This window comes from Limulus polyphemus, unplaced genomic scaffold (genome assembly GCF_000517525.1).
Source record: "Limulus polyphemus unplaced genomic scaffold, Limulus_polyphemus-2.1.2 Scaffold1131, whole genome shotgun sequence".
Taxonomy (NCBI): domain Eukaryota; kingdom Metazoa; phylum Arthropoda; class Merostomata; order Xiphosura; family Limulidae; genus Limulus; species Limulus polyphemus.
Window position 1 is genome coordinate 148,769 of NW_013666741.1, and position 12,501 is coordinate 161,269.

Consider the following 12,501-nt stretch of genomic DNA (forward strand, 5'->3'; position numbering starts at 1 on the left):
TTTGAAATTTCACATGCAAAATCTTTATGATATCCAGATAGTTATCAAATGTTTCTTAAGAAAAACTGTATATTTTATCTGTTATTTTCACTAATTAATCTCTGTACAGGTTCAGTAGATTTCACCGATCTCACAACCACCATGGAAAATTGCAAACTAAATATAAATTATGCCTCTTTCATTATAGAATGAGTATAAACTATAACACAAAAACATAAATGTTTAGACTAAATAGCTTAGATCTCATAACATTGTACATTTATTATTTTTATTATATTGACCTTTCAGCCATGCCTAGCTAACAATACAGAAGTTACAATGACACGGCTCACGAGCACTCACATTACCATATTAAATAACATAAAACTGACCTTTGGTCTGTACGAAGTAACTTGTCTTGGCTTTGTTTTAGTAGACTAGTATTTTGTAAAATACAGTCATATTTCAATTATTATACATTATATATGTACATAGATTATTGCTATTTTCAAATAAGTTCTTAAACTTATTTTTCTTAAAACATAGAACAGTAACTAAAGAAGTAAAGCAAATAATTATCTCTTCTAGTTACGACCTTTGTACTCGGTTGCTGCTTTTGCACATGGAGGATATGAAACAAAATAATTTCTTTTTATGTTTTAATATATATGCATTTGAATAACTAAAAAAGCATACATTACTACATTAATATCATAAAATTCCACTATATATAAAATTTCAAGCAGACCAAAGACACACCCTACCTAATTGAAATATTGGTTCAAAAAAAAGAAATGGTGCCAAGACCATTAAAATGGCTGAGAGAGTCATTAGGGGACATTCTGAGCTTTAAATTGGTTATTCATGTCATATATAGAAGTGTATATAAAGGAGCATTTCCAAAAATGGAAAGAGGTGGGCAGGGTGCCACTGTGTTTGTTTTATTACATGAGTAATATCTTAGCAAACAGAAAAGATAAGAGGCTCTTATTTTATATTCTAGCTTGTCAATATCGGTAATTTGAGTTTCTAGTTCATACAAAACTATAGACTTAGCATTTTGACTTCAAAAACCTCTAATTTGAACCAGTGCTGCGTTCAACATACCACATGTCACACAAAAATCGATGTTTATCTGTGTTTTTAATATCTGCTTTTCAATTAAGAAATTGAGTAATATATAGTACTAAAATTTGAATTATAATCTACAGTTTGATACCAAAATTATTGACATAAATTCATGAAATAGTAGTTTAATAAAATTCTGAATGCGAATCAACAAACGAGATGTCATGGCCTTTCACCCGCGACCTTTCTCAAAAGGCTTAAGAATAGTCAAAACATTAATGAGAGATGTGCCTATCTGAGCAAACTGAATGAAAAAACCGAGAGTGGAGCAACCACTCCATGGTTAGAACCCCGTCCAGCTGAGAGAGACAATCCATCACCACGTTCATAGCTCTGGCACATGACAAGCTAAGGGATAAACCCAATAAATATTAGCGCAAAATTGCAAGTCCAATGTGAGGAAGCTGAAAGTCTTAGTAGGGGTAATCCCAACAGGTGATGTAAAAAATGACTGTATGATTGTCAGAGTGTATCCTTATTTAGGAGTAGGAATTTTTGAGAGATAATCACACAGACAAGACATACACAATAAAATTGTGGAAGCTAAGTTATCCATGACATAGAAAATACTTTACCACAAAGTGAAACCTGAGACCTGTCACATGCTGGTGTGTGCTCTATAGTAAGCGAGCTAAACGAATAACAACTGAATGTCAGGTCCATAACAGGTAAAGCACCTTCAGTTATTGCTAAGTCAGTTAGAGAAAATGCCTGAAAAGGAATTTTTTTAAATGTATATATATATATTTTACTTGTCATACATTGTTGAATGTAGTCTAAGGTAGAAAACAAAGTTGCAATCAGGTGGATGGAACAAAAGTGCAACAAGAACAAAAGCAATGAAGCACTAAAGAAAGAAAGGTTGTCAATTAAGGCAACTAAAACCTCAAAACCACAGGAAAAACCATGTCTGAACAAAGGAAGGAGCCTATGATCAAATGCTAATGCTCACGGGGATTATTACACATACAGGTCATGTCACCCTCCTACTGGTGGAGGGCTATGATAATCATTATTACGATAATCACATCATAGGCTGGTGTAATACACATAAACACATGTATGAGTGGGAGTTTGGTCAAGGCTTGTGCCATGTGCAGGAAATTTTACGGGCAGTTGTGCATGAGGCAATAGTTCTTAGTGGTGCAAAGAGGTAAGTGGCATTTCTGAATATAAATTTTCAACCTCATTTTCTTGCTTTACTGAAATATCACTGTACTTGTTCAACCCAGAGTGACATACTCCTCCCAGACTCTCTGTCATTTAAGAAATTTTGATCATTCTCTTTAACATTGTCATGTTGATAACCAATAGTTTATATTATAATGTATAGAAAATTTTTGTTCCTTTGTTTATTTTTGACAAACAAAGATAGCAGTTCATAAGAAAAGCTTTTCATGTGTTGAGTAAAGTCATTGCTCTGAGAAGTAATGGAATTTTTTAAACATAATTATAACTTAGTTAGAATACCAAATAAATCACAGTAATTATTGCACATGGTAATCAAGTGAGTGATTTCTTTTTGGTTTCCTAATATTTAAATTTGAAATCTGCATGATTTATTTTCCCCACAAACTTAGTAGGAAAAACTAGGGTTATGAAAGCATACATGATATTTGACCGAGTGCAAACATTTTGAACTTTAACAATCTTGCTACAGGTAGGTCAAAGTGGGCATGTCATGACCATTTCAGAGTTATAATCAAAATTTAATTAAACTAAATTATTACCAAATTATTCAAATCAACTTAGCATCAAAACATAGCTAATAAACCTAATTTTAATATTAAACGTTTTAAGTTCTTAATTGTGTAAGTAAGTATATATATAAAATCCTCAATCTCTCCTAGTATGAGAATCATGACATTTGTTCCCTAGATCTAATCTATTTGCCACTCCTCCCTAAAGAATTTATCATAAATTTCTCATTATAACACAGATATTACTTAGTCAAATTCTAACTTTTATAGCCTTCAATCTTACTTGTTCACAGTCAAAAAATAAAGAATCAGACCCACTTGCCACACTTACTTGTTACATCCTCTTTCACAAATTACCAATAGTTCTTTCTGATCTTTTATACTTTATTATTTGTAACCAATAGAAAGGAAAAGATTTAATCTATCAAATGATGTATTATATAACATTATTTTCAGTATAAAGTATTGTCTCTTTCATCTGCAGTTTTAAAGTTTCTCTACCAGTGTTCAGGTTAACAAGCTTAGGGAATTATTTAAAAGCTCTTATGCCAAACTTAGAAAGCTAGTTAAATTTTGATAGTTATAAGACATTGTTCACTTTGTGTGCTAGTATTCTGTGTTCTTAAATGCATTACTAAAGTAAATAAAAATTATTTAGTGTTCAAATACCATCAGTATAAAAAAGAAGTCGGCTTAAATCTTATTAGTAACAACAGCAAAAAAACATGATGTCAAAGGTAAGTACTGTATTTCTTGTTTTTCATATACATTCTTCATTTACTATTATAAAAGTAACTAAAATGTAGAAACTCAATAGATTTGATAAGGTTAGATTAGGTAAGATAATGAAAAAATAATTTAAAACAATTCTTCACCAAGTATGTTTGTGAGCAGCTTGTGCATTATGACAATTAATACAGTAACATGAACTACACGTTCACCAAGTTACTTACAACTTATGTGGTAGGATTATTAGTTAGGCACAGTTCAAAGGGCAATTAAATAATAAGACTACTTAGATATAGACTGTTAAGAGCCGTAAACTATTTAGGATATATATTTCCTATTTTTCATGGTGGTTACATGGTCAGTCAAAAGTTAGGGTAGAGAATATATCAGATAATATAATTTTACTGATAAAAACATTTGATATTTATTTAAGAGATTTTAGAGGTTATGCAAATGAAATTTTCATGAAAATTACTTTGCAATCAAAGAGAGAAACAACATGCAGTGTAAATTGTTAATAAAGTTTTTCATTGAACATTAACATGCCGTTTTCCACTATCAGAAGGTAAACATTTAGTGTGCATTGTAAATAAAGTTTTTCATTGAACATTAACATGCCATTTTCCACTATCAGAAGGTAAACATTTAGTGTAAATTGTAAATAAAGTTTTTCACTGACACTGAAGTGCTTTTTTTCTTGAGTTTATTAAATTCTACCTATGGGACCTTGAAAAAAAAATTGGAGTCTGAGACCCTTCACTGTGGGACACTTGTGAGAAATCTACATGAATTGTACTTTTTCAACAAATTAGGGTTATGAAAGCACACATAGCCTTTGACCAAGTGCAAACTGGTCAGAAGTTGAGTTTTTAATTTCTATCTTTTATGCATATTTTTTACTGGTATTTTTTTAACAAAAGTAACTAAAAATTAAAAACTTATTAGCTTATATAAGAGAAATTAAATGGAAAAAAATTCTTACATCATCACTCCTCATGTTAAGCATGCAGTATGTGCATGTGGTAATCTGTATCATTCATTTATTCTGCTTTAGTTACCCCCTCTCTCTTCCAGTGATTTACTGCTTGTCATGGCAATTAAACATGGTTCAAAGAGCAATGATTTCACAATTAATGTTAGGGTAGAGAAAATAAGAGATAAAGTATAAAGTTTTAAGAAAAAGAAAAACTTGTGATATTCATATAGGAGGTTCTGTACATGAAATATGAAATATAAGATGTAAAGAAGTATTTTTATTCTTAGCATGAAAATCACTTTCACTCATACTAACTCAGTAAAGGCTTCATAAATTAACAGACAAATATTTAATTAAAACATTTGATTAGAAAATCAATTTTTTTTTCTACAAAAGTCTTGCAAATGTTTAGCAAAAGCTTGCCAAATTTTGTGAAAATATACTAACTACATTCAAAGCTATAGCATGTATAGCAATGGTTACAAGGTCAGTCAAAATGATCAAGCCATATAAAGAAAGTTATGCAACTTGTGTAATTATTGACCATATATATACATACACACAATAATAAACTGCTAGAATTATTGTACAAACATTTGCCTGCTCACCCTCACTAGTCTAGTCCCCTAAATTTATCAATTGACAATGCATGCTATTAATAGTGTCCATTGCATTCAAACTGACTGATTCAACTATCCAAATATCTCAATAACCCAGAATAAATACTTCATTACAAATGAGTACAGATTAACAAGTAATGACTGTACAGTAAAAACTACCTACTACTAGAACTTATCAATAATTCTAACAACAAGATAATCATCCCATCTAAGGTCTAAGCCAAACCATCTAAGATACTACTGCATGATAAAAATGACAGTGAAGGCTTATCAAAACTCGAGAAAAATTATATTTCACAATAGATGTTATCAGTATCGAAACACGTTATAGCCTCTATAAAATGACTGTAAGTCATTTACTCTTTGTGTCATTAAAGTAATTTTCATTTAAATGCTTACTAACCTGAGAAAGATTAGCAGCAAATGCCACTGTTACAGAAAATATGAAGCTCTCTTGACATTTTTCAATAGGTCCAATTTGATAAAATCCTTCATCAGAATTTAACAAAGGCTTGAGCTGATTTGACTGAAGTATCATTAATGGAAATTTTTCCTTCTTATTTTTCAAAGGCGTCATATGAGTAGCTACATTTTCATCATTAGATGGAATCATTGAATCTGGAAGTTGGTCTTCTGTTTCCTTGTTGAGTTTATTGGGTGTTTCTCTTTCAAGGTACACACAGAGTAAAAGTTCAGGTTTGTGCCTAGCATGCTTGCTATTAAGAAGAGTATGCCATTTGAAATCCTGTAACAAAAATTAAAATAATCAATTTGGAATAACTTAAACTCTCCCTTGATTATCTTCACAGTCTTTATTACTGATTCTTTATTATGTTACAACACATAACCATCTCTCCAAGTTATGTTTTCACATTTGTTTTGTTATACATCTTCAAGTGCTACAAAACTTACGAAAATTATGAAGACTGAAAAGAAGGGTAGCAAATTTAAGAGAATTAAGTTTTCCTTAATTTCTTAAACTACATATACACATAATGAATGACAAGTAGAACTATTACACAATTGTACTTCTCCATGATATAAAAGTCCTATATCTTAGCTATCACTTTCTCAGAATACTGCCAGCATTATATAACTAATAAAGTTACAACAATTCTAATACATATACACAAATTTCAAATTCACAGCAGGGTTTCCCAAACCTTTTGGAGTTGTTGAACCCTTGAGAAACTTATAAAGTGTGAATTTATACACTATAGAAGATTCAAGAAAAGGAACGAAAGTCATTCACTCACTGTTGCTACTACGCATAGGGTGGTTAGTTACTAAGGCCAACCTTACCGTAGAGGCCATTTTTGACCCCCCCTATTGACCCCTATGTCTATATTCACCCCCTGTACCATCTCATCAACCACAGGGGGTTGATATCGACCACTTCAGGAAACCCTGATCAACAGTAAAAACATGAAAGATTATTCAATGAAATTGATCAAACAACCTGCTATCACATGTCACATATTATGTAGTATCTATAATAATTTCAATAACACAAATCAAGCATAATTGTTTGAATTTATAAATGCCAGGATTTTAAAATTTATCAGTAAAAAATAATTTCAAAATCAGTTCTATACAATAAAAATAGTTTTTCACATCTTCCAATTTTTAAATGTTTACTTTATTTTCTGTAACACATTAAAAATACAAATAATTAATAGTAAACTTAAATACATTAAATTCATTGTGGTATAACATTTGGTACTTATCATTCACTGTAATCTTAGCACAGAATCAAATTACTTTTCAATAAATAATACAATATTTGAAAGCAATACAATTATGTACTTTAACTCGTTATGTAATTTAATTAAAATATTATATAATTTACTTGAGACAGTAGTAAAGCATATGGTAAAATTGCTGAATGTATAGGTTTCCTACTATATCCTGTATCAATCCATGTTTTCCAGTTTAAATTATTTTCAACTCCTAGCCTACTGAGTTTAATATACGTATTATGCTAACTTACTGATTAGATTCAATGGGAGAGAACTTACTGCTTTATTTTCTTGAGCAGGCCGAATATCAAGAACCACATACCCAACAGGTTCCTTAACCTGGGTATTGTTATTAATAGCAAAACAATGTAATTTGATAGGTGTGCGTTGTAATCGATGTAAATGTAAAGACCGCTTGTCCACTTCCCATGCGAGCTCCGTGCTAAAATCTGGATCAGTAGTATGAGGTACAGGATCTGTGCTCATCACCTCACCATCAAACTTGGCTTCAATTAAAAGGGAGTGTGACTGACGAGTTTGAAAGTTACGGCCTACACATAAGAAAATATTTGAAAGGAGTACATATTACTAAATATATATGTATTATTTAGAAAAGCTAAAAATTAAAGAAGAGAATACAAAGTAAGGAAGGATAGCATGAACCTTATGCAGCATACCCAAACCTGAGATGAAATACAATTAAATGCAAGTTCATGAGAGATATATAGAGAAAAAATAATAACTGCAGCCATAATACAAACATCCAACATCTGGGCACAAATCATAAGATGGGTCATTATGTAATGTGCCCTGGTTTTTAGAGGTACTGGCAGAAGTAAGACTCAAGTTGCATTGGGGATACACTATCTAACCAGTTTAACCTCAACTTTGCAGGTATCATATGATTTAAAAAAAAAATTGAGCAGATGTTGGTGCTCTAGCCCACAACATCCCACATCTTTACCACCTTTCACTGTCTGCAGCCAGATGTGGGAAGGTAGTAGCACATAAGAAAAAAATAAAAAAGCAACAAGATATAATAGAATACATTACATCAATGGGGGAGACAGCAAAACTGTCCTTGAGGTTAACATTTCAGCCCCCAATATGATGTTTGGAGATAAATACCAAAATGTTAAGGTATTATTATACTAAGCCAAACCAATATTATAAGTATAGCTCCCATCCTATATCCTTCCATGCTACTATCTGGATCTTCAATGGTTGTAAAGAGATCCACATAGTAGCAGGTTTTATATAGGGAAGGTACTATTACTACCACTACATTAATCTACCAATACAAGATATGAAATGTCCAATAAGCAATTCCAATTATTTCCCCTGCAATAAATTCTAAAAATTATTTTATATTCTGCATATTAAATATTGTTTAAATCACTATTTTCAAACTTGGATAAATATTTTCTGTGTTTATTATAAAATAATTTAAATAAAATACTTAATTAAAGTTTTCTCCTTGAACCCATTAAAAATCAAATTCTGTACTAATATATTACTATTAGATATTAAGAACTGTACATTACTACAAATTGTACAATATCCAAAAAGCTGTAAGTGAACAATGCTCAGTATGGCATTTGGTGGTACATTACTGTTTGGAGAGGGAAGTTCAAAAATTTAAAAGCATTTCTTTTGTCATAAATATTAATACTTGTAGACAGCAAAAGGTGGTCAAGATGTGGGATGTTGTGGGCTAGAGTACCAACATCTGCTCAATTTTTCTTTTTTTTTAATCATGTGAAGCCAGCAAAGTTGAGGTTAAACTCGATAGACGGTGTACCCCAATGCAATTTGGGTCTTACTTCCGCTAGTACCTCTAAAAACCAGGGCACATTACATGATGACTCACCTTATGATTTGTGCCCAGGTGTTGGATGTTTCTATTGTGGCCAGGATTTTTTTCTCTCTCTCATATGAACTTATATTTAAATACAGTATGCATGTAGCCAGAATGCAATAAATATAGTTTCCACCATGACAAAATTAATATTGAAAATTTCTCCTTTAGTAATCAAAAAGTAGAAATCTATAAGTATGCTAAAATATACATTTTCATTTGTAACTTGGAATTAAAGATATAATTTTCCTATACTGAAAATATATTTCTGATCAGTACTTACCTCCTCTCATAAGATTAGCTATTCTTGTTCAGCTACAAGCCTTGCACTGCCCCTTGTTGGAATTAGTACATTTCAATGTGTCTGTCTCTCATACAAATCATCATGCATCTATTAACCAATAGTAGCATAGTATGCTCACATGACTCCCATGTGAGCACCAGAGAAGGGGGGGGGGGGTGAGAAGCAAGTACCTATCAGAAATAAATTTTCAGTATAGGAAAATTATAACTTCCAATATGGTACTTACCTCTGACCATGAAAAAAAAGAGATCCGGAGATCATAGGAAGGGAACTACACCACTTCTTAGCCAGGTATACTCTTTGCCCTTGTGTATAATTCGTAAAACACACGGGCAGAAATCGTGAGGTGTACAGTGGCTAGGGTGCATCAGACCATACTCTGCAAGTCAACTACATCCAAAACCTTCTCTAAGATCTCTAGATCAGCTCTAATTCCTGGGTACTACACAAGGATCAACACCCTACAGTAATCTGGGACTGGCCATCCGGCATCAAAAGGATGAATGCAACTTGTGCGAGGACTCATATTGATTGGTTCCCTCGATTCCAACACCTCAATGATGGGAACCGACGTCCACGCGAAGGTTGGACGAGGGCTCCCAATCAAAAGTGGTGAACTGATCCAGAACAAACTCAATATGGTATGGAATGTGTAACAGGAGGCCATGTCAACCAGTTTGGTGATGGATCAACTCCACAGTAGTATAATTAGTATAAGGAGGCCACATCAGCTTGTAAAGTGATGGATCAATCCAGTGGTTGTGGATATTGTTGAATATGTAAATAGTATCAGGAGACCACATCGCATCTACACCAGCAGAATACAACCACCCTACTCTCGACTGAATGGGTTATAGCCAATTTGTAAGCAGAACCCAATCAGGAGGGTGCCTACATGGTCAATCATATTCTCATACTTCACTCAAAGAAAGGGGGGGTGAGAATGCATTGGAGAGTCCAGAGGAATGTCATCACCCAAGACAGTGCAATAGGTGACCACGATACCATATTTTGTAAAGCAGACCACACCGAGTTATTCACTCAAGGAATGGCAGGGATGGGCAGCTATCTCCTTCTGCTTTACCAATGCTGTCCATGGGTGGTACAGTCCAGAATGGACATACATATATATCACGAAGTAGATAACCTTCCAACGATTTTGTGGAACATCCATCTCTACAGTGACCGTGCAGAACCACGGATGATAGAGCAAGAGTCAACATGGCTTACAGTGCAGATTTTAAGTGAAAAAATATCTGGTCAGGAAAAGGAATAAAACTTACCAGTTCAAGTCGCACCGAAGTCTGAAGCATGGCCACAGATGGAAGGCAAAACTCCAATGTGGAGGAAAGCTTGATGTCATGAAGATAATGGGAGATGAACATACTGGGCATGGTCCACATGCCAGCTTGAAGAATTTTCTCCAATGGACAACTAAGACGGTAAACGAGGGAAAATGTAAGATGCCAAATTTAATGGGAGGACACGTGGAATAAGGTACAGGAAGAAGAAGGTAAAGAGGAGTAAGCCAAACAGACCAGAAGGCGGATCCAATCGGTAAGGGCAGAAGGGGAAAGATCACAAAGGGAGGAGGCTTGCCAGGGAATGAAAAGACAGTTGCACATACTCCGGAGAGTAGCTGTACATGCAATATAACACTGCAGGGCACTGATGCGACACTGCAGTCTAGCGGGGTCCAGACAAGAATAAACATGGGAGATAGAAGGTAGGGAAATAGGAGAAAATGAGGAACAACCTTGAGCTGCTGCAGTGATGGGGAGAAAAGAACGGTCAGGATAAAGGAGAAGATAGGTAGGATGGTAAAGGGTATGTGAAACATTAAAGGTAAATAAATCAGTTCGGCAACATCTGCAGACAAAAAGGAGACCGAAACAGGTCTTAAGTGACAAATGAAACAAGGAACACGGGGAAAGTGGTTCAAATGAAGAGAGGGCATGGAGGACCACATTAAGGTCCCAATCTGGAAGGGAAGAACACCTAGAAGGCCTCTGAATCTGGAAGAAATGCATGAGCATAGTGAGAACAGGGGAAGTAAAAACCCTACAGTATCTGGAGAAATGGAAGGTATGGGAAAGGGCTGCCCTATGTCCAGGAATCAAAAAAGACAGAAGACCCATGGTCGAAGAGCCAGGTGAGAAATTCCACCAACCGAGTCACCGAAGGCTTGGTGGCAGGAAATCCCCTGTCAGCAGACCAATAGTGTAAGACCTTCCACTTGTGCTGGCAAACTTCCATGGAAGATGGACAAATAGAAGTAGCTAACAGGGAGGAAACTCGATGAGTGAAGCCGGATCTCCTCACCAAGAACTTGACAAAAGCCAGGCATAAAGATGCAGGTTGTGGAGATTAGGATGAAGAGCAGGGGATCGAAGTTGACACAGAAGGGAGGGAAACATTGGAAGAGGTGCAGGTGGTGAGAGGAGCAGACACTGGAGTCTTGGAAACCAGAGCTGTGCTGGCCAATGGGATACATTCAGTAGGACCCAACATGAAGTGGAGTGTACAAGAGAAATCATCTAATGAAGCAAACAAATGGGTGGGTACACATAAAGATAGTTGTGAAACCAATCGTGGCTGAAGGCATCGACAGCCAGAGCCTGTGGGACTGGTGACCAAAACAGGGGAAACTTTATATTGAGACCCATGGCAAATGCATTCAATTGGGTAGAACCCCATAGAAGGAAAAGGTCTCTGAAAATGATCAGTTCTAATGACCATTCCTTGGGATAGAGATGGTCCGGATGTGAAAGACGATCCACTACCAGATTGAAAGCACCCAGCACGTGACATACGAGAGGAGGAATGTGATGTGCCTTGACCCAGTATTAAAGATCCAAGGTCTAAAAACAAAGATTTCTGGACCATGTGCCCCCTTGGTGGTTAATATGAGCCACTACCATACAGTTGTTGGAATGAACCATCATCAGACAGTGATGAGTGAGAGAAAGGAAGTGAGATAACGTACAACAAACCACCAGAAGTTTGAGAACATTTATATGCAAGATGAGTTCCTCTGCAGACCAACAGCCAAAGCTCCGTGGTGAACGACCCAAGCCCCCCCCATCCCTGAAGGAAAGTATCTGTGAATAAATGGAAAAGCGGACATGGGGATGAAGTAGCACACCTACCAAAGTATGCAGTGTGTTGAGCCATCACAGCAGATCGACTTTCAAGGAAGGGAAATGGTGGCTGAAAGAGGATCCCCTGCAAAGTTCCATCACTGCAGGGATCTCATATGGGCATGGCCGAGGAGGACCAATGCAGTCTTGGAAAGACCACATCCCCAAAAGCCATAGAACCTCTCCAGCAGTAAGTGATCAAGCTGAGAGGGCATGATGAACTAAAAGTTCCTTTGAACTGAGGCATACAGGAGAAGGGAGAGCTCGACTGATGTTGGTGTCGAAGAAGACATCCAAATGCACAAAGTATTGGATGGGTCAAAGGATC

The 12,501-nt window shown here is 35.1% G+C and overlaps 1 protein-coding gene across 2 annotated transcripts in view; it reads right to left on the reverse strand.

Moving 5' to 3' along the window:
* LOC106462276 (centrosomal protein of 120 kDa-like) overlaps nucleotides 1-12,501 on the reverse strand; it is a 148,972-nt gene that overhangs the window by 122,606 nt on the left and 13,865 nt on the right. For both annotated transcript variants that reach the window (XM_022389480.1, XM_013922178.2), the window contains exons 2-3: nucleotides 7,151-7,422; nucleotides 5,536-5,877 (exon numbers count right to left, since the gene is read on the reverse strand). In XM_022389480.1, coding sequence (XP_022245188.1) covers nucleotides 5,536-5,877; nucleotides 7,151-7,422 — 614 coding nt within the window. The remainder of the gene's footprint in view (nucleotides 1-5,535; nucleotides 5,878-7,150; nucleotides 7,423-12,501) is intronic.